This window comes from Carcharodon carcharias, chromosome 6, assembly GCF_017639515.1.
Source record: "Carcharodon carcharias isolate sCarCar2 chromosome 6, sCarCar2.pri, whole genome shotgun sequence".
In the NCBI taxonomy this organism is placed as follows: domain Eukaryota; kingdom Metazoa; phylum Chordata; class Chondrichthyes; order Lamniformes; family Lamnidae; genus Carcharodon; species Carcharodon carcharias.
Genome location: NC_054472.1, coordinates 168,458,110 through 168,484,134, shown reverse-complemented (window position 1 = coordinate 168,484,134; position 26,025 = coordinate 168,458,110). Strand labels below are relative to the sequence as shown.

Genomic DNA, 26,025 nt, shown 5'->3' with positions numbered 1-26,025 from the left:
GAGGAGCAACTGGTACAGTATAAATGTGTGCAGCAGTTTTGGATGAGCTGATTGAACACAGGGGACTGATCATCAGGGCACTGGGGTCGTTAGGGCTGGAAGGAAGAATGAAGGTTTAAGCAGGGAGTTGAGGCAGGGGTAGAGATAGGCAATGTTAATGGCGATATACCCCAGTGTTCTTTATTATGAAGAGCATGAAATCAGTTTGAGATTGAAATGGAAGAAAAGATTGTGATCAGTCTGGTTTGACTCGAGGCAATGGAAGCATGCATCAGTGGCAAGCTAGGGAAAAGAGTAGCAGCATGGGTCAAAGACCAAAGCTTCCGTCTTTCTTTCGTGTTACCTGGAGGGCATTGCAGCCCCACTAACACTGGATATCGGCCTAGTACTCTGACAACAAAGTGACAGCAAAAGGATTGAGACAGGCTGTGGAGAGGTAGAGCTCGATGCTATTCATGTACATGTGGAAGTTGATCCCATGTCTCAGATATTGTCACCGAGGGGCAGCATGTAAATGAGGACATAACTAGAAACAGATCCAGAGGTTATGGTGCAGGCCAGGAAGGGAAGCCATTTCTGGAAATGGTCTGGCTTTAATCAAATTGCTAAGGGTGGAAGCAAGTAAGGGGAAACATATCTAGATGAGCAATGGAAGAAAGACAGTTGAAAAGAATATTGTTGTTAGCTAGGTCAAAAACTACAGAGAGGTCAATGAGGGATCATGCATTCTGGTCACAGTCATGGAAGACGACAGGATGGAACCCTGATTGTAGTAATTGCAGGAAAGATGGACATGAATTTGGGGGTGAGGCAAGGGAAGTAGAATTTTCAAGAGCTTTGGGAGGTTTCATTCACTTGATATGTTTTCCTATCGTTTGTATGGTTATCGGGTGGTCTGATCAACGTCTTTCAAATGATAGAGGGATTTAACAGGGTGGGTATAGAGAAACTATTTTCTCTGGTGGGAGAATCTGGAACAAGAGGCCTTAATCCTAAAATTAGAGTTTGGCCATTTAGGAGTGAAATCAGAAAGCACTTGTTTAACCACAAAAGGATAGTGGGATCTGGAACTCTATCCAAAAAGGCTGTTAGATGCTGAATCAATTTAAATTTTCAAGCTAGATATTTTTGGTAGATTTTTGTTAGGTAAGGGTATTGGGAAATATGGACAAAAGAGGGTTAAATGGAGTTGATCAAAAAGAATAATAGTACAGGCTCCATATGCTTGAGATGGAGCAACAGTAAGGACAGAGAGGGAGGGGTTCAAGGTGGGTCTTGAGCAAGGAAGGAGGCGGTTGGTGATCCTGGCCATTTTGAAAGGGAGGGGGACATTGCCTGAGAATAATGAATGAATTACTATGTCGGTCAGCATGGAGACCAGAAAGGGAAGTTGCACAGTCAGTGATTTAATGGATGATATCAAGAGAGCAGGTGCTAAATCAAATGGATGATGAGCTCGGGCAAGAAGGTCAGAGAGAACATAGGAAAATAGGATTCAGGCTGGGGAAGGTTTAGGTTGGTGGGCAAGGGATTTTCATTCAATATATAATCAATTCAGTATAATTCAGTTTAAAGAGAAGTGGAGTGGAAAACTTTAGAGGCAGTTGAACAATTTGTCTGAAACTTAATGATACAGTCGTCCATGATCTTCTTGCACGCCTTGTTGGATGTTAGGGTGTAAAAGGTATGGGAGAGGGGTTTAAAGGAGACAACTATATTTCATTTAGGCAGCAGCAAAGTGTACATGAATGGAGTCGAAACAACTTACCAAACATCCATACATCACTAGCTGAGGTAAACCGGCGGAAGTTGATTGATTCAGGAGCCATCCATTTGATGGGTAGCTTCCCTTTTGAGGCTGCCAAGAGAAGGATACAGGTTCACAAATACTACCATCTATGACTTAATTTCTGTATCCAATCCTGCTCATCAATTACACAAACTTAAAGTAAGCCCTCACAAAGCAAGATAGTGCAATCCACGTGCACAACAAAAGGTCTGAGTTTCTGTTTGGAGTGCAATCGGGAAAACGCGTCTGCTATTAGTTGGTTCCAATGTTGGTTTTGCTAAGGTGAAGTTAGTTCCAAATTTCTGCTCAAGCTCCATTGCAGAAACAAGAATGTAAAATCTCCCTTGAATCAGCGCAATTGAAAAGCGTTATTGAATGTAATTCATTATTGACTGGAACAGGGGTACACGTAGCATAGTGGTTGTTATTGGACTAGCAATCCAGAGGCTTATATAAATGATTCATAAACATGAGTTCAAATCCCACCGAAGCAATTGGAGAATTTAAATTCAATTAAATAAATATGGAATAAAAAGCTATTATTAATTAAAGTGACCATGAAACTACTGGATGGTTGCAACAACCCATCTGGTTCACTATCTCCTTTAGGGAAAGAAATCTGCCATCCTTATCTCGTCTGGCCTGGCCAATCTGTGATTTTGGACTTGCTGCTATGTGGTTGCCTCTTAAATGCCCTCTGAAAATAACCTAGTAAGCTACTCTACTGTATGCAAAAAGGGAGCTCACCACCACCTTCTGAAGGGCAATTAGGGAAGGACAATAAATGCTGGCCTTGCCAGTGGCACCCAAATCCCCTGAATGAATTTTTTTAAAAAATGGCCAATGAGGCTTCAAGATAACCGAAAACATATTCAAGAAATTCAAGGTCTTGCTGCAGTTGGAGAAACAGACTGCTGGTCACAGTTCTCATGTACCAAGGGCAGATCAATTAACTGAATTTGAACTCATTTAAACTGAACTTAAAATCATCATATTATAAGTATAAGAAACAGACCTGTGTGAAATTCAAATGATGGGCCACTGGAGCTACATGTCATCGATAATGGATTAACATGACCACAGGTGTCTGTGCACCCAAAATTCTGGATGTAATGTGATAAACACCCCTGAATGGGTACAATGGACCTAAACTTGTCAAGCCAAACTGGGGGTATGGTCAATTTTGAGGGTGGAGACAACTTTGGTTGAACTGACTTTTGAGCCAATGCAAAAGGTTGTGGAACCTCACAGTGGTTATGAGCATAACTCACTTATATTTTAAGTTCTGTAATCTTTTAGGTTTTTTCAGTTGTGTTTGTACCTGGTCAAATATGTGGAGATTCCAGGCTATTGCTTACTCTGAGGACAAAGAAAACGCAGGCCTTCCTTTTTCAGATCATATGCCATGATGCTAACATAGTTTTACTGGTAATAATGTGACTCAGGTGTTCGTTTAACATACCCGTAATAAAGCTAAGGTCCAGTTACCAAATTCATGAGGTTTTTTGTTATTCTGCCAAATGCTATTCTGCCATCTTCAGGCTCCTCACATCTTCATTGTGCAATAATAACTTACAAGGACCACACAACAAGAACTGAAAATTACTATGATGTGAACAGCCAATAGTACTCTACTCGCGTTTGCATACTTGCAGAGATGGAGAATGTATTCTTTGCAAGATGAGTATTAAAGCATTTCAAGTAAATGGTTAAAGATTTGATTCTGTTGGACCAGTACTAAATCAGACAGGTTTACAATTTGTTGTGTCAAAAATCTAATTGTTTTCAAAACACTTCATATTTCAAAGGACTCACACAGATTATCAGAATGTTATTTACAGAGTAAGAGCAAAATACTGCAGATACAGGAGATTGGAAATATAAAACAAAGTGCAGGGTAACAACAAGTGTGGCAATATCTGTGGAGAGAGAAACAGAGTTGACAGGTTGAGTCCAATATGACTCTTCTTTGGAACAGTTCCAACTCAAAACAATAACTCGGTTCCTCTCTCGCAGATGGTTGCTGAGTTGTCCAGCACTACTTATTGCAATTTACAGAGACTGCCGTATCGAACCTTTATAGTTTTGTTTTTAATATGATCCCCACCTTTGTAGTAAGTGCTGTCTTCCATGTATCTCGATAAACCAAAGTCTCCTAGCTTTACACAGTCCAATGAGGATACCAATACATTTCTGGCAGCGATATCCCTGTAAGGAAAAAGGAAAGTATAGATTAAAATACTCAAATTGTTCTTCTGAAGGGAAGTTGTTGATTTGGTCAGATTAATCTTTTTCAATTCTTTCAGGTGAAAGTACCATTCATATTATTATTTTCATGATGATAATGATCTTTATCTCTATGTTAAATTGTTTTTCAAATGCAAGGTTTCTCTTTGCTTGTAAATTTGAGAATGATATTAACACAGGAGTCAAGGTCCATCAAACTAAACACCTGTAATTTACTGAATACAATTTGCTGCAATAGAACACAACTTAACATAAGCCTCAGTGAACAGCCTTTACTGCTGTCCTTCTGCTCACAAACCACTAATCCCACTGCTCATGGGCTAATTCTACCTTCTACTTTTAGTTTATCTCCTTTCTTTTGTGACAATTGTTACTGTCTACCAGCTCTGTTAGACGGCATGTTCTTTCTCATCACTGAAGAACATGAAACAAGCCATTAATAATTTTACTTACATAGCAGAAAAATACATTGGTTGGATGAGTCACACAGAAAATTGATTACAACTCATCTTTTTCTCTATTTTTAAGGAGAAACTCATCCTAGTACTAGACCGTTGCTATGTAATATTTATTAAATATACCTCAGTGAGTGCTTTGCATTGCCTTGATTTTAGTGCTAAGAATAATTCTCAGAAAAGTACATTTTTAAAAATAAATTGCCTTTAGCATTTTGTGAGTAATGAAGAAAACAAACAAGAGCACAATATAACACAATTTGATAAACAGTTTCTTTCCAATCATTGAACATATGTTATGTAACGATAATGAGGTTTTAAAAAAGCTACAAAACAGTTCATTTTACCCGAGACAACCCAAACCCACAGTGGAAAGATCAGAAACACTGCTATCCAGCTCTCTGATTAAAGGTAACTGCTACTAAAGCCTCAATAGCAAACAAATCAGTGATTTTACAGCAAAATTAAGTTGACATTGAGTGACCTTTATCAGAAGGGTAGCTTCTTTCAATTCTTGGTAGCTCCCAAAATCTAATCTCCATCTCAATGGCTACTGAAGGGTTTTTTAAAGACTTTATTTTCTGTTAGATTGCTCATAATTCTTTGTGCATTTTATGCTGCACACTTATTTAAGGTGATGATGCCAAGAAGCAAAGATGAACTTTTTCTGTTATTCATCTATAATCCAACAGGTGGCACTCTTTTTCCAAAAGGTAATTTGTTTTCCTTCATATGTAGGGATATGCAGTATTAGGTTAAATTATGTTTATTATTTTCTTCCCGTTTACGTCCTCCCATTGCTTTTTACTAGGAAAGATAAGCAGACTGAGGGTAAGCACGTGGTTTCCACCCAAGCATCTATTAATGCTGAAGATTAAATAAAGCGTGCAACATTAAACATTAAGGCTGCTCATCTCTGCCAGTAGTCAAGCCCTTAGCATATATTCAGTGTCTCAAATAGAAAAAAAAACTGAGATTTGGAACATGCCACGTAACAGTATGGTACACAGCACTTCTTTCAAACAACCTCAGAATCCAGGAATACTTTGTTTCTAGTTCAAACACAATTATATCCACTTTTAATAGTTGGTAAATGGTCAACAATGCCAGCGATACCCACATCCAAATCAACATTCCTACAGTATCCTTTCCCCTAAACAACTAGACTAAATTGCACATTCACTCACCGATGTACAAATCTCTTACTCTCCAGGTAAGAGAGCGCTGTGCTGAGCTGGTAAGCATACAGAATTAAGGAGGCCAAGTCCAAGTTGTATTTTCTTACTTGTAAAAATGACCGTAACTGAGTGCAAAATAAAATCCAATTAAAAAAGTCACTTTTCTGTTAAAAAAGCAATTCTAAAAGTATTATTCTTTTGACAAAGACCAAAACCAAATATATTGTAATTGCATCAGATTGTAAATCTTCTGGAAAATCACTTCTTCGTATTTTGTGTAGGCTTAATTCCAAATTAAGAATTTTAAAAAGTCTGAATCTCATCTCGTTATGGCATATGTTACTCTTCAATCCGTGTAAATCTCTTTATAATCTACAAACAGCTGATCAAATTAAATGACTGAACATAGGTCTGAAGAGAAGTCATGAATTTTAAATGATAGAAATCACTGGTTACATCATATTTAGGATACTGGGTGCAATTTTGGAGGACTTTCTTCAGGAAGGATGTGATTGTTATGGAGTGGGTGCAGAAAAAATTCACTGAGATGATGCCAAGGCTGGGGAACTTTATTTATGACAGTCGAGAGAAACTGTGTCTTTTCGCTAGAACAAAGGAGGTTAAGAGATCTAATAGCAGTATTCAAATCTTTTCCAGATATGATAAAAACAAATTGTGAAAAATGTTTCCATGAATTCAAGAATCACTAAATCTTTATGGTTTAAGGCAGTCTTCTGTCTTGTAAGATGCTGGTTTGCGCTGTGGTGGTTAACTCTCTGTTAAGCATCACCTGCTGTGGCTCAGGAACCTCACTCTGACATGGCAGTCACTGCTGCCTTGCTGCAGGTGAGTAGAGTGGCCTGAGAAGGTGCACAATTCGCGGGCCTCAGTTTTCTCTGAACCCTCTTCTCGGCCAGCAGTTTTCGTTTTCTTTGAGCCTCTTAAAATGCTTTCCAAACAGTCAGCCTGCAGAGGGCATGACCATCAGCGACTGTCTCCCAGTTGTCAGTGTTAATTTCCTGCTTTTTTCATATCTTGCTTGCAGGTGCCCTTGTAGCGAAGGAAAGGGTGCCGAGGAGGTCATGACCCCGTGGCCAGTTAACCGTGCAGAAGGTCTTCACGTATTCAGTTATCATCCATCTGATGAACATGGCCAAGCCAGCACAGACATTGTTGACTTAGCAATGAGTGTATTGTTAGAATTAGCATGCGCCAGGGCCTGAGTTGGTGACCTTGCCCTATCAAGAGATGCCGAGGATACGTCTGAGACAGCAATGGTGGAAACTGTTCAGTTTTCCTCCTGTCTAGCATATGTTGTCCAGGTCTCACCACTGTAGGTGACTGCAATGAGGATGCAGGCTCAGTAGACTTGGAGTTTGGTGTTCAGAGTCAGGTTGCTGTTGTTCCGCACATATTTACTTGGCTTGGACATTACAGTTGCAGCTTTTGTGAGGCACGTGTTTATTTCAGCATTAAGTGACAGGTTGCTGGCAATTGTGGAGCCTAGATATGTGAAGGTATTAAAAAACTCCAGCGTCACACTGTCAATGCTGATAGCTTTCAGTATTGCAATGTCCTGGACCATGACATCTGCCTTCCTGATGCTGATGGTCAAACCAACTCTTTATGGTCTGAGAGAGTCCATCCAATTGCTGCTGCAGGTGTGCCTTGGTTAGGAATACTGGTAAAGTATCATCAGCATAGAACAACTCTCTGATGAGGACTTGGCATACCTTTGTCTTGGATGTCAACTGAGCAAGGCTGAACAGCTTTCCATCAGTTCTGCTATGTAAATAGGCATCCTCTGTAGATGACTTGAAGGTATAGGGCAACAGCAAAGAGAAAAATATGCCAAAGAGTGCGAGTGCCAGAACACAACCTTGTTTGACCCCGTGGCAGATCACAAATGATTGCAATGTTGCCCCATCATAGCTGACCTTACTCGTTACATGGAAAGAGGAAAGAGATCATGCCAAGCAGCTTTGGTGGGCAGCCAAATGGACCTGTTGCCTTTTTGATCCCTTCATACATACCCCTAGCATTCTGTGTTAAAGGACATCTGGATATTCTGGCAAAGTTGTAACCAGTAGTCACTGGTGCACCACCTAGCAGTCTGTTGGACTTAACTTCGAGTGGCTCTTAGTACATTCAGAGTCTTCTCTACCAGATCCCTCTTGTAGTTAATGACAGCAAACTGCTTGGCTTCAATGACTGGTTACCAATCAGCAGTTTTCTGCTCCTGCTTCCCATATGTTAAGAGTGTGGGGTTGTAAGAACACACAAAAAATAGGAGAATTAGACCATTTGGCTTTGCAAGCCTGCTCCACCATTCAATATGGTCATGTTTGATTTTGGGCTTCAATTCCATTTCCCTGTGTGTTCCCATATCCCTTAATTTCTTGAGACACCAAAAATCTGTCTAGCCCAGCCTTAAATGTATTCAATGATGGAGCATCCACAACCCTCTGAGGAAGAGTGTTCCAAACATTCACAACTCTTTGAGTGAAGTAATTTCCCCTCATCTCAAACCTATATGATCGGCCCCTTATCCAGAGACTGTGCACCCGCATTTTAGATTCCCCGACCAGCAGAAACAATCATGTAGATGGTGTCTCGAAATATTTTGCATCTGTACCCTGTGTTGGAATGGCTTAGAGTGCCTATTCAGCTGAGTTGAAGAACTGTTGATTTTTATCTGGGTAGGTAGGATAGCTGATGTTGAAATGAGGACATCATTTTAGTTTGAATGAAAAAACTTCAAAGGTTACATTCTAACTCAGTTGTCCACCAGGCAGTGATCTGTATCAGTAAGTGCTATATCGGCCCTTAGTGTGTTAAGAATGCTGTTTAGATTCGTCTCTGGTGATGATCAGATCCAGCTGGTGCCAATGCCTGATCTTGGATATCACCTGAACACCTTGTGACATGGCTTGTTCTGAAAGGTGTTAGCTACAGAAAGCTCATGGTGCTGCAAAATGCATGTAGTCTTTGTACATTCTCATTTATCTTTCACAGGCCATGATGTCTGAGGCAGGAAAATAAAACCTAAGAATACACCAGTAGTCAAGATTAGATGTTACAAAGATAACAACAAGACAAAATTAAAGGCTCTGTATCTGAATGCGCGCATTGAAGTAAATAAATGTGATCTGATAGCCATTACGGAGGCACGGCTGCACAATGACAAGGATGGAGTCCTGAATATTGAGGAGTATATAACATTCAAGAAGAACAGGAAGCTAGGTAAAGGTGGAGGTAGCACTGTTGATCAAGGATGGGATTTGTGCAATAGTTAGAGATGACCTTGGTTCAGGAGATCAGGATGTGTAATCGGTTTGGGTGGAGATGAGGAATAGCAAGGGAAAGAAGTCACTAGTGGGAGTGGTCGACAGGCCCCCTAACAGTAACCACAATTTAAGATGAAGTGTACAAGAAGAAATATTGGATGCTTGTGATAAAGGGACGACAATAATCATGGGCGATTTTAATCTATATATAAACTGGAAAAATCATATTAGCAGTAATAGCCTGGATGAAGAGTTCTTAGAATGCTTTTGAGATAGTTTCTTAGAGAGCACGTTCTGAAACCAACTAGAGAGCAGGTTATTGATATTGTGTAATGTGACAGGATAATTAATGACCTCAGGGTAAAGGCACCCCAATGTCGTGACGATCACAATATGACTGAATTTTACATCCAATTTGAAAGGGAGAAGAGTAGTTCTAAGACTAGTATTTTAGACGTAAATAAGGGCAACTATATGGGCCTGAAAGCTGTGCTAGATAAAGTTAACTGGGATACTAGGCTAGGGAATAGATCAATAGAGAAACAGTGGCAGACATTGAAAGGGATATTTCAGAATAAACATATTCCTACTATAAAGAAGAATGCTAAAGCGAGGACCCACCATATGTGGTTAACTGAAGAAATTAAGGAAGGCATCAAACTTAAAGAAAAAGCATATAACTGCGCAAAGATGAGAGGCAGGTCAGATGATTGGTCAGAATGTAAAGAATGGCAGAGAATGACTAAAAGGTTAAATCAGGAGTAAGAAATTAGAGTATGAGAAGAAGTTAGCTAGAAATGCAAAAACAGATAGCAAGAGTTTCTACAGGAAGAGATTAAGGAAAGTGAGTGTTGGTCCTCTAGAGGACCTAATGGGGGGCTAATAGTAGATAATAAGGAAATGGCAGATGAAATGAACAAATATTTTGCTTCTGTCTTCATTTTCTTGTACAGGGTCACAATCTTTGCAACACCCTGAGGCACTGCCCCCTCCTTCCAGTGGAGACAGAGAAGGTTGTGCAGGTGCTTCAGGAGTGTTGGTTTCCCATGCTTGAGGAGTTCTGGCAGTATATTACCAGCACTTGGATTAGGGGTCAGCTCTTTAGGACAGAGATGAGGAGAAATTTTTTCTCTCAGAAGGTTCACAGAATCACACAGTGCAGAAGAGGCCCTTCAGCCCATTGAGTCTGCACCGACACGTAAGAAACACCTGACCTACCTACCTAATCCCATTTATCAGCACTTGACCCACAGCCTTGAATGTTATGACATGCCAAGTGCTCATCCAGGTACTTTTTAAAGGATGTGAGGCAACCCACCTCCACCACCCTCCCAGGCAGCGCAATCCAGGCCGTCGCCACCCTCTGGGTAAAAAAGGTTTTCCTTACATCTCCCCTAAACCTCCTGCCCCTCACCTTGAACTTAAGTCCCCTTGTGACTGACCCTTCAATTAAGGGGAACAGCTGCTCCCTATCCACCCTGTCCATGCCCCTCATAATCTTGTACACCTTGATCAGGTCACCCCTCAGTCTTCTCTGCTCCAACAGAAACAACCCAAGTTTATCCAACCTCTCTTCATAACTTAAATATTTCATCCCAGGCAACATCCTGGTGAATCTCCTCTGTACCCCCTCCAGAGCAATCACATCCTTCCTATAATGTGGTGACCAGAATTGCACACAGTACTCTAGCTATGGTATCACCAAGGTTCTATACGACTCCAACATGACCTCCCTACTTTTGTAATCTATGCCTCGATTGATAAAGGCAAGTGTTCCATATGCCTTCTTCACTACCCCACTAACATGCCCCTCTGCCTTCAGAGATCTATGGACACACACGCCAAGGTCCTTTTATTCCTCAGAATTTCCTTGTGTCATGCCGTTCAATGAATACTTCTTTGTCAAATTACTCCTTCCAATGTGTATCACCTCACACTTTTCAAGGTTAAATTCCATCTGCCACTTGTCTGCCCATTTGACAATCCTGTTTATACCTTCCCGTAGTCCAAGACACTCAACCTCACTGTTAACCACCCGGCCAATCTTTGTGTCTTCCGCAAACTTACTATTCCTACCCCCAAAGAAGAGTTGTGTGACTTTGGAACACTCTGCCTCAGGAGGTGGCGGAGGCGGGGTGATTGAATATTTTTAAGGAACTATAGAGGATAAAAAAACATTCCAGTAATAGCTGTAAATCAGGAGGTGGAAGGGAGAGGGGAATTTGGTGAAATTGCAATCACTATGAAAGTGGTATTGGGCAAACTGATAGAACTGCGCGCTGACAAGTCTCCAGGTCCTGATATACTTCATCCTCAAGTCTTAAAAGAGGTGGCTGATGAGGTAGATGTGTTGGTGCTAATTTTCCAAAATACACTAGATTCTGGAAAGATTCCATCATACTGGAAATTAGTAAATATAACCCCTCCATTCAAGAAGGGAGGGAGCCAGAAAACAGAAAACTATAGGCCAGTTAGCTTGACGTCTGTTGTGGGGATGATGTTAGAATCGATCATTAAGGAGGTTACAGCTGGACACTTAGAAAAACACAAGGTAATTGTGAAGAATCAGCATGGCTTCGCAAAAGGGAAATCATGTTTAACCAATTTATTGGAGTTCTTTGAAGGAGTAACATGCACTGTGGATAAAGGGGAGCCTGTAGACATACTGTACTTGCATTTCCAGAAGGCATTTGATAAGGTGCCACATCAAAGGTTATTGCAGAAAATAAAAGCTCGTGGTATAGGGAGTAACATATTCACATGGGTAGAAGATTGTCTGGCTGGCAGAAAACAGAGAAAATGCATAAATGAGTCTTTTCCTGATTGACAGGATGTGATGAATGGAGTCCAGCAGGGGTCTGTGCTGGAGCCTCAACTTTTTATAATTTATATCAATGACTTAGATGAAGGAAGTGAAGGTATGATAGCTAAATTTGCAGATGACACAAAGATAGGTAGGAAAGTATGTTGTGAAGAGAACATAAGGAGGTTGCAGACAGATACACATAAGTTGACTGAGTGGACAAAAAGATGGCAGCTGGAGTATAATGTGGGAAAATGTGAAGTTGTTCACTTTAGCAGGAAGAATAACAAAGCAGAACGTTACTTAAACAGATAATGGCTGCACAGGGATCTAGATGTTCTAGTGCATGAGTCACAAAAAGTTAGTATGCAGGTATAGCAAGTAATTAAGAAGGCTGACAGAATGTAATACTTTATTATGAGAACATAAAATTAAGGATGTTATGCTTCAATTATACAGGGCATTTGTGAGATCACATCTTGAATGCTGTGTGCAGTTTTGGTCTCCTTAATTAGGGAAGGATATAAATGTGTCGGAGGCTGTTCAGAGGAAGTTTAGATAGACTGGGTTCGTTTCCACTGGAGTTTAGAAAAGTAAGGGGTGACTTGATTGAAGTATATAAGGTCTTGAACGATATTGATAATGTGGATGTGGAAAGGACGTTTCCTCTTGTGGGTGAGTCCAGAACGAGGGGATACGGTTTTAAAATTAGGGATCTTCTTTTAGGACAGAGATGAGGAGAAATTTTTTCCCTCAGAGGGTTGTGTGACTTTGGAACATTCTGCCTCAGAAGGCAGTGGAGGCAGGGTCAGTGAATATTTTTAAGGAGGCGGTAGATAGATTCTTGTTAGGCAAGGGAATCAAAGATTATCGGGGGTAGATGGGAATGTGGAATTTGAAACACGAACAGTTCAGCCATGACCTTAATGAATGGTGGAGCAGGCTCAAAGTGTCGAATAACCTACTTCTGTTCCTACTTCATTTGTTAGTGAGGCAATCCTTTCCCGCATCCATTCTGTGTCGAAAGCCCCCAGTAGGTTCTGATTAGGTATTCTTCTGATAGCAGCTTCAAGCTCCTCAAAGAACTCATCTATCGCCTCTGTAGTGGGGCATAGCACTGGAACATAGATACTCTTGAAGTTAACTGGCACTGTTTTAAGTGTTTTGAGTCGGGGGGTGGGGGGGTTGTAAGGAACACATTGTTAAACATTTATGAAGGGTTCTATCATTGAGAGTAGAGAGTTCCTTACAGTGAAGCCCACACCTTGTACATATATTTCCTCTGAACTCTTCCCCTGCCGGATGAAGTGTAGTGGTTTTCTTTCAGTGATCCACTCTCCGTGAGCCTGGTCTCTTGTGGGGAAGCTATGTCAATGTTCTGCCTGTCAGGTTCACACTGATCACAGCTGTCAGGCACACATTATCAACCAGCTGAAGTCATCCGTCAGTTCCCTGAGCATGGGCCTGACATTCCAGCTTACTAATCGAAGAGTTGGCATTTTCTTTCTTCTCATTTGATTAGTTTGTTTGTCTGGTGCAATGGATTCTGTCCATTTGTTGAGCAGAGACTCTTGAAGCTCCACACATCCATTGAAGCAGATAGACGATGGGGAGTCACCTTACTAGTCAGGGGTTGCCCAACTTGAGATGGAAAGTGATTGACCATGGGATCATGATGGTTCCTCCCAATGTTAGAGATAGCCCATAACACCCATTCTCTATGCCAATCAAACTGGGCTTAGCACTCATAACTGCTGTCTCCTGTGTTGTGTTAATGCTCCAGCGAAACTGGACTATCCTCTCCAGGGTGCAAGCGTCGGCAAAATTTATGTAGACCCTGGACTGCCCAAACGTCAGTGTCTCCCTCTCGACCTCCCCAGTTGAGCCCAAAGGAATGCAAAGAGTTGCCGGAAAGATGATGTATTTTGATATCAGTCTGCCTTTGAGCTCCACTCCAGATTTTTTCTCAGGGTTACTCCCTTAGCCTTCAACTCTCCCAAGGTAACCAAAAGGCAGTGAAGCTTTTTACCCATAGCTGAGAGTTTGGTTCGTGAGTGTCAAGGTGTGAGCACATGCCAGTGGACCTGCACACTGCATGCCTGGGTGCCAAAACTTCTCAGAATCCCTCTGAAGTTTTAACCTGGGGCCACATGGGATCCAGTTTCCGTGTGTCACTGCGAGGAGGCACAGCTGAGGACTTGCCATTGGAGAAGTCATACTGACAGGGAAAGACTTACACATTTGGTTCTCTTTTTTGCATTACTGCTAGCCAATGGTATGGGCTGAAAGTGGAGCAAACTAGCACACAAAAACAGAAAGCATGCTAACTTTCTTCACCCACACACTAGACACATTGGCCAGTTGGATAAACTTCATTAAATCACTAAATAAGGGGGAAAAATTTAAGATCACCACCAAAAGAACAAAGGGAAAGGGAAAGGCTATATTTCTTTGAATATAGGACATGGAATACTTTATCAGAGGCAGCGGTAGATAAATACTTGAATTCTTTGATACCACGCGCAATGTCAATCAGCCGCCTTTGTAGCACCTTATTGAATGTCGTTTGATAATTTAGGTACACATCACCCACTGAATAATCTTCATTAATTTTCCAGTTTGTCAGTCATCACTTTTTACAAATACATGCTGGCAATCCTGAACTAACCCATGTAATTCTAAATGAATTCATGTTAAAAAAAATACAAATAGACTCTTTCATAAAATTCACGTTCCCGATTGCATTTATCAATGCATATGATCATACCTCTCCAAAGGTACACAGTTCCATTATTATCCAGACCGGATTTTCTGTAATTACGCCAATCAGCTTCACTATATGAGGGTGGTCAAACTGCCGCATCGTCACTTTAAGAAAATAAAAAAAGAATTTGTTATTTTTTAGTGAAGGCATTTTTGTTAACTGAATCAAAGAGGAAGGCCAGAACCCTAGCAGAAACATAGGATCAAGAGCAGGCTATTCAGCTCTTTGAGTCAGTTCAGTCAATCATTTAGATTGAGGATGATCTGTATTTGAATTCCACTTATCTGCCTTTGCGCTATGTACTTTAAAATCGTTCCCTAACAAAAATCTATCAATCTCTGTCTTGAAAGGTTCAATTGATCCAGCATCTGTAGCCTTTTCAGGGAGAAAGAAATAGACTAAAAATTAACCACTGCATACTGGCCTAGAAGTCTATAATCAATCAGTCTATATCAAATACTGTACTCTATAATGGTAAAATATCTGTTTGCCCCAACACAGTTCTTGTCATTATTAATATCTATATTCAGCTGAGCCAGCAGGAAAAATTGCCAGAAGCCCAACTATTCCTTCAAAAAAGTACAGGAAAACAACCTCCATTCAAATCAGCAGAATTTGCTATTCTATGCCTAATCAGAGTTCAAACCTAGCCAAAAACAAGAGATTGCCTGCATGAACGGCACATCAAATGTTGAAATATGAGAATAATTACTAAATGTATATGCAAATGGAAATGTAACATTAAAGCCAGTTAAATTAATTTGAACAGTCAGTCAGTCAGCTGTTTAACCTTTGTGATACAAAAAGTTGGCCAAACTAGGAAGAATTTATTTGGTCAAAACAATCTGAGCATTTTTTTTGTAAACAATTGTTAACAGCTGAATTACAAGTCAAAACAAAATTCCAGTGAAGTGACACTATCCCTACCATTATATAAATGCATCTCTCAAGCGAGTGCCCTGGATTGATAGTGCAAAATCTGTTTTAATAATCATGAAATGACAACTGATGTAACTGTGCCTATAGGACAATAATAATACTACTACTACTGCCTAGTGTCATGGAGTGATCAAATACAAGTTCAAATGCCAAAGAGAAGGTGCAGCATCTCCCAATAGGGAAATTGAGTGAAACTAGACCACCCGGGCAATGCATTTCCCCTTCTAGGGCTAAGCCAATTAATGAAGTACCCCTGTCTGGTAGTGGAGCCAATCTTTACTCAGTCTTACATTTATCGACAGAGTGAAACATTACAAGCATACACCTTCTAACTCAGCCACACCACAGTTTCAATAAGTGTCTCTTAATATGTGCTTAAGTGAAACCCCAATTAATGCCCTCATTTGCATATAATTAAACAAAACTGAAATGCCATTAACATGGGGGTGGCCAGCAATGAAAGTCTGGGGCAAGTTATTTTTAATAGTGTATGAAATGTTTGTTTTTTTTGGTATTATTAAACAGAACTAATTATAGCCTATATGATGTGACAATGTAGAGAGCAGAGTGTAAATCCAAAAACCTGCTTTGTACAAAAAAAAATGCACAATTATAACGAATCCTATCACATCTCCAGGAGATCCCCAAGTAGATCATAATTTTTGAAATAGGATTACTTACACAGGCAAATGTGGCAGCCAATTTGTACGCTTCAAGGTACAGCAACATCACACAAGAAATTACCAATTGATCTGTTTTGGGAGGAATGTCAGCCAGAGGGCACTTTAGGTAGCTTAATGGGACCTTTTACATCCACCATGGTATAATGCCTCACCAAAAAGATCCAACAGCATCAATGAACTACTCTTTTCGTATTTATGAATCAGATTAACTTAAATGTGCTGGAATAGGAGGCTGGGTTTTACGCTTTCCTACCAGTAGGTTTGAAGATGAGCGGCACGTGAAATCTAGCACGAGGCCTTACAGTCACCTAAATGTCTGCCCAAAACCTGAAATTGGGGTGGCGTTGTAGGCATTGGGCAGCCTGCCCATCCTTGGGCCTATTGCCTCCCACTGCTATTTTACCCACGCCAGGATAGGAAGAAGTTTGTTGGGGTCCCCTGTGCCCATCAGGGGCACACTCCCACTCCTCAAGATCACACTTCTCACCCTTCCCCCCGGCTTCTCAAACCCGGCCCCCCAATCCCCTTACCCTGGCGAAATCTCCCCCCACCAACCCCCACTTACCTTGATGTCTGCCTCTAGTGACAATCTCTATCTTTGCCATAAAGGCCAAGATAAAATTTGCTTTCCTAATTGCTTGCTGTATGAATGTTGCCTCGCAGGTGCCAGGGAAGGGATTATACAACAGATATGTGATTTTGGAGGGTGAAGAGATACAGCCAAAAGTCTTGGTTCACGTTTGAACCAATGGCTGATGAAGGAATAAAACTGTGATCTTCCAAAGGAAATTTCAGCAATTAGGAGCTAGATTAAAGTTAGATTAAAGAAAAGGATCTGTAGGATAATAGTCCAAGGATTACTCCTGTTTTAGGAATTGTTAATTAAGGAAACTAAATGAGTAGCTACAGAGATGACATATGAGTGAAGGGTTGAGGTTTCTGGGACACTGGAACCAATTCTGGGGCAGGAGTGGCCTATACAGGCCTGTGACTTTAAATTTTTGACCATGGTTTATGTTGATCTCAACATTTGCAACTCTTGGCAATAATGTTTGGAGAAGGTATTGGGATTTGACTTTTTTTTGCAAAAAAATTAGGACTTCAGCATAAATGGGTTTTAGATATGCGGGTAGCAGTACATAGGCAACTAGTAGAAAAGCAATAGAAGAGGAGATACAAATCAAAAATAATGCACAAGGTCCAAAATACTTTAATTGGATAAAAGTAATCTTAGTAGCAAAGAAGAGGAAGAATTTCTACAGTGTGTTCATGATAGTTTTTTAGATAAGTAAGGCATCTGAATGGGAGCTTCTGAACAGAAACCATCATTCCAGCATGACACCCAAACGCAGTTAGTAAACACAGGACTAGTAATTCCAAGGCTTGGATTAACAATCCAGATAAAGCAAGTTCAAATCGCACTATGGCAGTTTGAGAATTTGATATCAATTTTAAAAGAACTCCGGAAATAAAAAGCTGGAATCAGTTAAAACGACCGTGAAGCTCCTGGGTTGCTGTAAAACCCCAACTGATTCAGTCATGCCTTTTAAGGAAGGAAACCTGTGCTTATCTGTGACTGTGACTCTAGTCACATAACAATGTGCTTGACTCTTAACTGTCCTGTGAAGTGGTCTAGCAAGCCATTTAATTTTATCAAATTGCTATGCAGTGGTTCAAGGACACAACTGCACCCAGCACTTTCTCTGGGCAAATAGGAATGGGCAATAAAAGCAGGCTTTGCCACTGATGCCCATGTAAAATAAACCTTGGCCTAAACCCTCCCCAGCCCATGCTGATCAAAACTTTACTCAGATATAGAAAATGATTTCCGCAAAAGCTTCATATGGAAAAAATTATTACCTTGTTAAATATAATTCATCGTGCACTTCTGAGTCTCAGAATAATATCTGGCACAGTATATGAATGGCTGTGTTCTCCATTATAATTTTAGGCTCGCCACAAGATATTTCCGTCTGTATATTTTACAGACTCCTGCTTAGTTGAAGGCAGTTTTTGTTAAGAAACCAGAAGCTTGGGGCTGCTCCCAGTCAAAGAAACACATCACCGAAGAGAAGGAAAAAGCAGGCCTTGTTAGATTGCATGATTCTTTGCTCTTACCACATCTTTGCTATAAAGACATCAAAAGCAGCCTCACAGTTAAAAAGGGGCCACAAGATTTTCAACAGTTGTATTAAAGAGCAGACTTGCTACACAGCAGTTTGCCTGCCCAGCTTTCGAATAATGCTTTCACTATGCTAAATTGTTGGCTTAAAATCCTAACTCTCAGTTTCTTCACCAGTGCTAGTTTAAACATCACGTTATGGTGAAAATAAGATGGAGTTAGGTGCTCAGTCAAATGTTATTTCAAACCTCTAACTGTAACAAAGTGTCTCTCTAATCATAAAATAAACAGTCACAATTGTTAACACAGCAATTCAAATTGTGGTGAGAACTCTTCATTCAAGAGAGCTCTTAATGAGGTAACATGCCATAAGAAATGTTATTGACAAATGCAGGCAGCAAGTCCCAGATAGAAAAATAAATAAATTGATCACCTGTATCTTTCCCAATCGTGAGTTGGAGAAAATAATATTCCTCAATGACAGGAGTTTTCCATCATGTAATATTTAGCCTATTCAGATATAGTTTGAAATACCCAATAAATATTACCTTTCTAAGGCTGAGAATATATACGTAGATGGAGGCAATATGGAATAGGTTGAAGGTTATATACCTCTCAGGGAGGTGTTATAACATGAGCAGTTGAGAAAAACAAGGAGGGACTTGAGATCAGACAAAAATGGACTGAGGAAGGGTTGTTGCCAGGTCAAAAGTATTGAAGCTGAAGTGTGCGAGAGAATCATAGCTTCAGGTAGAACAGGGGTCAGGGGGAAATGTTGAATGTTGGAGTAATCAGGCTTTGAACATTTCTCTCTTTTCACCTACCTGCCCAGATTATTTGCAGCCTGCATGCTGGCTTGCTCACCAAGCCAGTCTTTCACGTATGGCCACTCGAACTGCTTCCTAATCTGCCTTATCACAAGAATGTATATACAAGATGTTGTTGTTTATGCAATTTATGCTTATTAAAGCAGCAAGATTTTTATTATTTGTTTCAGATGCAATCTTGTGTTGCTGACCCCTGTATTGCTTCCTTGTATACTTACTACACCCAGTCAACAACTGAACAGTTTGAACAATTCCCACACTACCTAACCAGCTCATACTTAGGCCGTCCTAGTGTAATATACAAAAAACGCAAGTTTTTTTTTAACCTTCAAGGCATCGTGGCCAGTTTACAGTATTATTATATTCCATGACTTGAAAGGCTTACCAACAGCAATTTCTGTATACCCTGTGAATGACCTGTCAACACCCAAAACAATTTCCAGGGTAATGTGTATATTTGCCTGCCACTTCATCCATTTTCTCTGGTTAAGATTGATGCCTCTGGAAAAATCCTAACAAGGTACAGATCATAGCTGTGCAATAGGAGTGTTGTATGTGGACTGTAAAAACAAATAACCAATTGAGGACTGGTTTATTTTAAACTACTTTTTAAAAAACAATACTTTTAAAATGCATATTCTTTTGACAAGACAGAATTTTTGCCTATTCCAAGTTGTCCTGAAAGCACCAAGAGACAATCACGTAAATTGAACTGGAGTCACAGTGTAGGCTAGGCCGGGTATGCATGACAGGTTCCCTTCCTTGAAGCAGTTCAGAAATCAATTGTGTTTTCATCACAACCTGGGAGCTTTCTCTGTTATTTCCCTGGTTATACACCCACAAATGTTCAGATTTATTGAATTCAGTTTCACTTTGTTGAACTCATGACCTCTGGCCAGTACCATAACAATTTTGAACCTTTGGTGTGAAAATTATGATGGGCATATGTACCTAGTGGCTGAAAATCTGTTCCATTAGAAGATGGAACGAGCTCCAACTGAGAAATGAACCCACTTTGCAGAGCAAAAGCTGAAATGGTGTGACCATATACCAGAAAAGTGGAACAGAAGAATAAATATAGGTAGATTGCTGTGTTGCTAACAAATAATGTAATAAAAAGATCTTGTGACTATAGTCAGCATTATGAAAAGGCTGATCATGGTTATTAACTCCTTGCCAAGATAAGGTTCCTTGAACTTTAGTAACTCTGCATTATCTCATCCAAATGGTCATTGCCCATGAGTATCAGTAGGCTATTCAATCAAGTGAGGAATCACAGCTCAAATAGATCCTATCATCATCCAACATATAAACACACGTTACCAGATAGTGATCAGGAACAGAAATATATCCCCTATCTCTGAAGCACTAAAGCCAGTTACAACATGGCAAGCTGGCTGAAATCAGCTAATCTAGTTAAAGGATGGTGATTAAACTTTGGAGACCAGTGAAGCTCAGATTTTCATTGGGTAAGCCCTCAGATCCATTGAGACAGCAAGTATGATCCCAAGCAATCTCAAGCCTTAAATGGGTCAGTCACACCCATCATAAATTTAAAATAGTAGCACACTTAGCATGGCAACATCAAAGTAATAGAGCCCTTATAAGTGGGCAGATAATCAAGCAGGATATCTAGAATGATGAGATAGTACAGGATTGCTCCCTCACCTATATTTTCTAAATATAATAAAACAATTGTTAGTTAAGAGTAAGGTTTTAGAACTCTTTTCTGATGCTTCCCCCTGAGAAAACAAATTGAGAGTATTTGAAATATCAAGATCTCACCTTTAGAATCTTATGGCAACAGTGGTGTGGAGTTGACAAAAGTAGCATAATTCTAGCTGTAGGTGTACAACTTGAAATCTGTTAAAGGGCTATGGGAAGTCCTCTTCTTCTGTCGGTAACAGACCAATAAAGTTAATTTATCACCAGGAGCCTAAACTCCAAGTAGAATCCTTGGCAATTTTATCGAAGGATAAGATCAAAGCCCTGCAGTCCTGCTACATCCAGTCATGAATAGTGGTGAACAATTAAACAGCAAGTAGGAGGAGGTGGCTCCATGAACACCTCCATCCTCAATGACGGGGAAGCAAAGCACGTCAATTCAAAAGTCAAGCCTGAAGTACTTGCAATCATATTCAGCCCAAGGGGCTGAATGTATGATCCATCAAAGCCTCCTTTTGAGGGTCCCCTTCCATTGCCGATGCCAATTTTTGCCAATTCTATTCACTTCATGGTCTCTTCATCTAAATTATTAATATAGATTGTAGATAATTGAGGCCACAACACTGATTCCTGTGGCTAGTTACAGTTTGCCAACCTGAAAATTACCCATTAATCCTGACTATTTCTTGTAAGCCAATCCTCTATCCATGCTAATATATTACCCCCATCATCATGCTCTTGTCTTGTGTAGTAACCTTTTCTGTGGCACTTTTTAAAAATTATTTTTATTGGAATGTGGGCACCACTGGCAAGGCCAGCATTTGTTGCCCATCACTAATTGAATGCCTTTTGGCAATCTAAATATACCCCATTTACTGATTCCCTTTATCCACCCTACTTGTCACATCCTCAACAAATTCTAATAAATTTGTCAAATACAATTTCCCTTTCATAAAACCCAAGTCCTGCTACTACCTCCTTAATAATGGATTCTAGCATTTCCCAATGAGATGTTAGACTAACTGGCCTCCAGATTCCTGCTTTCTGTCTCCCTCATTTCTTGACTATAAATGTTACATTTGCAGTTTTCCAGTCCGGTGGGGCTTTTCCACAATCTAGGGAACTTTGGAAGAATACAACCAAAGCATCCAGTATCTCTGCAGCCATTTCTTTAAGGACCTTAGAATGCAGGCCATCTGGGGACTTGTCAGCTGTTAGTCTCATTAATTTTCTGAGTACTTATTCTCTTGTGGTAGTGATTGTTCTAAATTCCTCCCTCCGTTCTGCCCCATTATTTTCTCTTATTATTCAGATACTTTGTTTTCACGATAGAAGACCCAAAAGTCTCTGCCACCTCCTTGTTTCCCATTATTAATTCCCAGTCTCATTGTCTAAGTGACCAACATTTACTTTAGCTATGCCTTTCTTTTTTTATACTTGTAGAAGCTCTTACTGTATACTTTCATATTTCTTGCTAGTTCACGCTCATATTCTAATTCTCACTCTTCATTGCGTTTTTTTAAGCCATCCTTTGCTAATTTCTACAATTTTCCCAATCTTCTGGCCTATCACTAATCTTCACAGCATTGGACACTCTTTCTTACAATTTGACACCATCCTTAACTTCCTCAGATGGTGCATCCTTCTCAAAGGACAAGGGCAACAGTTGCATGGGAACACCACCAGCTCCAAGTTCCCTTTCAAGTCATTCAGCATCCTGACTTAGAACTACGCCACTGTTCCTTCACTGTCACAGAATCAAAATCTTGGATCTCCCTATCTAACAGCATCTGGGTCCTCTAACATCACACAGACATGTGGTTTAATATTTGACTCATTATCAACTTCTCAAGGGCAATTAAAGATTGGCAGTAAATGCTAGCCTTGTCCCACAAATAAAAATAAGGTTGGTCTTATGTATTTGAAGTTCTGACCATCAATATGATCTTGGCTGATCCTCTCTCTCAAGGCCACAGTCCCACACTCTCCCCATACCACTTGATGCCTTTAGAGTCTAGAATTCTATCTATTTCCTTCTTTACTATATGCAGTTATTTGGCCTACACAGCCTTCTGTGGTAGAGAATTCAATAAGTTCACCACCCACTTAGTGAAGAAGTTTCTCCTCATCTCAGTCCTAAATGGCCTACCCCATATCCTGAGACTGTGAGCCCAGCCAGAGGAAACATCATCCCTGAATCCAGTCTGTCCAGCCCTGTTAGAATTTTATACGTTTCAATGAGATCCACTCTCATTCTTCTAAACTCCAGTGAATACAGCCTAGTCGACCCAATCTCTCCTCATAAAACAATCCTGCCGTCCCAGCAATCAGTCTGGTGAACATTCCCTGCACTCCTCTATGGCAAGTTTATCATTTCTTAGGCAAGACCACCAAAACTGCGCACAATACACCAGGTGTGGTCTCACAAGGCCCTGTACAGCTGCAGTAAGGCATCCTTGCTCCTGCACTCAAATCCTCTCGCAATGAAGGCCAACATACTATTTGTTTTCTTACCTACTTGCTGCACCTGCACGCTTGCTCTTAGTGTTTAGAGTGCAAGGACACTCAGATCCCTTTATACATCAACATTTCCCAATCTATCACCATTGAATTAATACTCTGCCATTCTGCTTTTCCTACTGAAGTGGACAACTTCACACTTATCCGCATTATACTGCATCTGCCATGTATCTGCCCACTCACTTGTCTAAATTGTCTTGAAGCCTCAACATCTTCCTCATCATTCACATTCCCATCAAGTCTTGTGTCATCAGCAAACTTAGAAATATTACCTTTGGTTCCCTCATCCAAATCATTGATATATATTGTGAATAGCCAGGGACCCAATCCCTGCTAATCACCACTACCCCATTAGTCACTGCCTGCCACTCCAGAAAAGACCCATTTATTCCTACTTTGTTTCCTGTCTGCCAACCAATTCTCAATCCATGCTAATATATTACCCTCAATCCCATGCGCTTTAATTTTGCACACTAGCCTCTTATGTGGAAATTTATCAAAAGCTTTCGGAAAAACCAAATACAGCACATCTACAGGCATTCCCTTATCTATTCCGTTAATTACATCCTCAAAAAGCTCCAGTAGATTTGTCAAACATGATTTCTCTTTCATGAATCTATGTTGACTTTGTCTAATCCCATTGATATTTTCCAAGTGTCCTGTTATCACATCCTTTATCATAGGCTCTAACATTTCCCCTACTACTGAGGTTAGGCTAACCAGTCTGCAATTCACCATTTTCTCCCTCCCTCCTTTTTTAAATAGTGGGGTCACGTTTTCCACCCTCCAATCTGCTGGGACTGTTCCAGAATCTACAGAATTTTGGAAGATGACAATCAATGCATCCACTATTTCCACAGTCACCTCCTTCAGGCCCTGAGAATTTATCAGCTTTCAGTCCCATTAATTTCTCCAGCACTTTTTTTTTAGTAATACTAATTTCCTTCAACTGCTCCTTCTCACTAGACCCTCGATTCCTAGTATTTCTGGGAAGTTATTTGTGTCTTTCTCCATGATTGTTTAATTGCTCTGCTGTTTCCTTGTTCTCTATTATAAATTCTCCCATTTCAGACCGTAAGGGGCCTAAGTTTGTCTTCACTAATCTTTTTCTTTTTACATACTTATAGAAATTTTTACAGTCTGTTTTTATGTTCCTTCATCTCTTATCACTATTGCTCTCCCGCTCTTTTTTCTCACCCTCTGTGCAGCTGAGCCACTTGTGGTGCCACAGACTTAGCTCTTGCTGCATTCCCCTGAGAAACCATCTCCCTCAGCCGTGTCCAAAATGGAAAATCTGTCAGAGAGGGAGATGGATCCAAGGGGCACTACCTGCCTAGTGCATTTACTCTGCCTGACGATCACCCATTCCCTTTCTGCCTGCACCTTCAAGTCAGTTTTTAATGTGGATTTTCAATGTACATATTACACTGACCCATATTAGTCTGTTGCATCATGAACCAAATTAGCCAAAATGCATTGCTGAATTACAATTAAATATTTGGAAGGATAGATATCACTCAAAGAACTACTGAAATTACAGAACAGGAGGTGGTCTTCCTACCCACAGCATCTTTGCTGTGCTACCTCTTCAAATCAAACCATCTGTTCTAATCCCACATACATACAGCAGTTGTTTGAAGTGTTACATTTAAACTGCAGAATAAAAACATATTTTATAAACTTACAGGCTTCCTGTAGGAACTTCTCTCGCACACTATCTGAAGTGGAGTTTTTGCATGTTTTGATGGCAACTGCCATTGCAGGGTTTTCCTGTAAGGAGGAAAAGATATAAGTAGTTACCAATGCTTGGTAAAGTAGTTTGAACTAAGCACAGAGCTATACTGTGCCATTTAAATTATTTAATAACCCTGATCCAAACAGATAAACAGACAATTTCTGGGTAAGCCTATTATAAATTACACAAAATTTCATTAAACGTAGTCAGAAATACTCTTCAATTTAAAAAAAAAATGTATTCATGGGATGTGGATGTTGCTGGCTTGGCCAGCATTTGAGAAGGTGGTGGTGAGCTGCCTTTTCAGTTAATACCTGACATGGCATAAAACTGATAAAGACTATCCCTGTATTTTTGAAATTTCTACAGTATATTCACAAACATTTTTAAGTAATGTGTATGGTAATTCATTGAGCAAGGCCAATGTTTCAACAAAGCATAACCTCTGCTGATGCCACTGCAAGTGCGGTCTCTAGCCTTTAAAATTAACTGATACCCCTGGGGTCCTGTTGACAGGGCAGACACAGGACAGTATGTGGTCAATGTACAAAAGTGTAGTCTAGATCATATAGTAAATAAAAACAGAAAATTCTAGAAATACTCAGCAGGTCTGGCAGCATCAGTGGAGACAGAAACAAAGTTAACATTTCAGGCTGCAAACTTTCATCAGAACTTCTCTTTCCAGAACAAATAGTGTTGGCCCTGTACTACATGCAGCCTGTGCATCACTCATGTTTGTTGTAAGGTGCAGTGTTACAAAACATCAGTAGAACTGACTAACTAAACAGAACAGGACAAGTACGGTATCTTTGTATCTTCTGTTCCATGTTCCTTACCAAGATCCTGCCAACCTTGACTCAGTTGGTACCACCCTCCAAAGAGTCAGAAGGTTCATGTTTCAAGCTCCAGTCCAGGAATTGAGAACATAATCCACGTTAACACTTCAATGAAGTGCTAATATTGCAAACATTGGCAGAGATGCCATCTTTCAGCAAAGACATTAAGCCCAGA

General features: G+C 40.2%; 1 protein-coding gene across 8 annotated transcripts in view; it reads right to left on the bottom strand.

Moving 5' to 3' along the window:
• ptk2aa (protein tyrosine kinase 2aa) overlaps nt 1-26,025 on the bottom strand; it is a 551,780-nt gene that overhangs the window by 121,968 nt on the left and 403,787 nt on the right. For all 8 annotated transcript variants that reach the window (XM_041189015.1, XM_041189013.1, XM_041189014.1 and 5 more), the window contains 5 exons: nt 24,965-25,049; nt 14,527-14,627; nt 5,679-5,794; nt 3,897-3,997; nt 1,769-1,858 (listed from right to left, as the gene is read on the bottom strand). In XM_041189015.1, the coding sequence (XP_041044949.1) occupies nt 1,769-1,858; nt 3,897-3,997; nt 5,679-5,794; nt 14,527-14,627; nt 24,965-25,049 (493 nt within the window). The remainder of the gene's footprint in view (nt 1-1,768; nt 1,859-3,896; nt 3,998-5,678; nt 5,795-14,526; nt 14,628-24,964; nt 25,050-26,025) is intronic.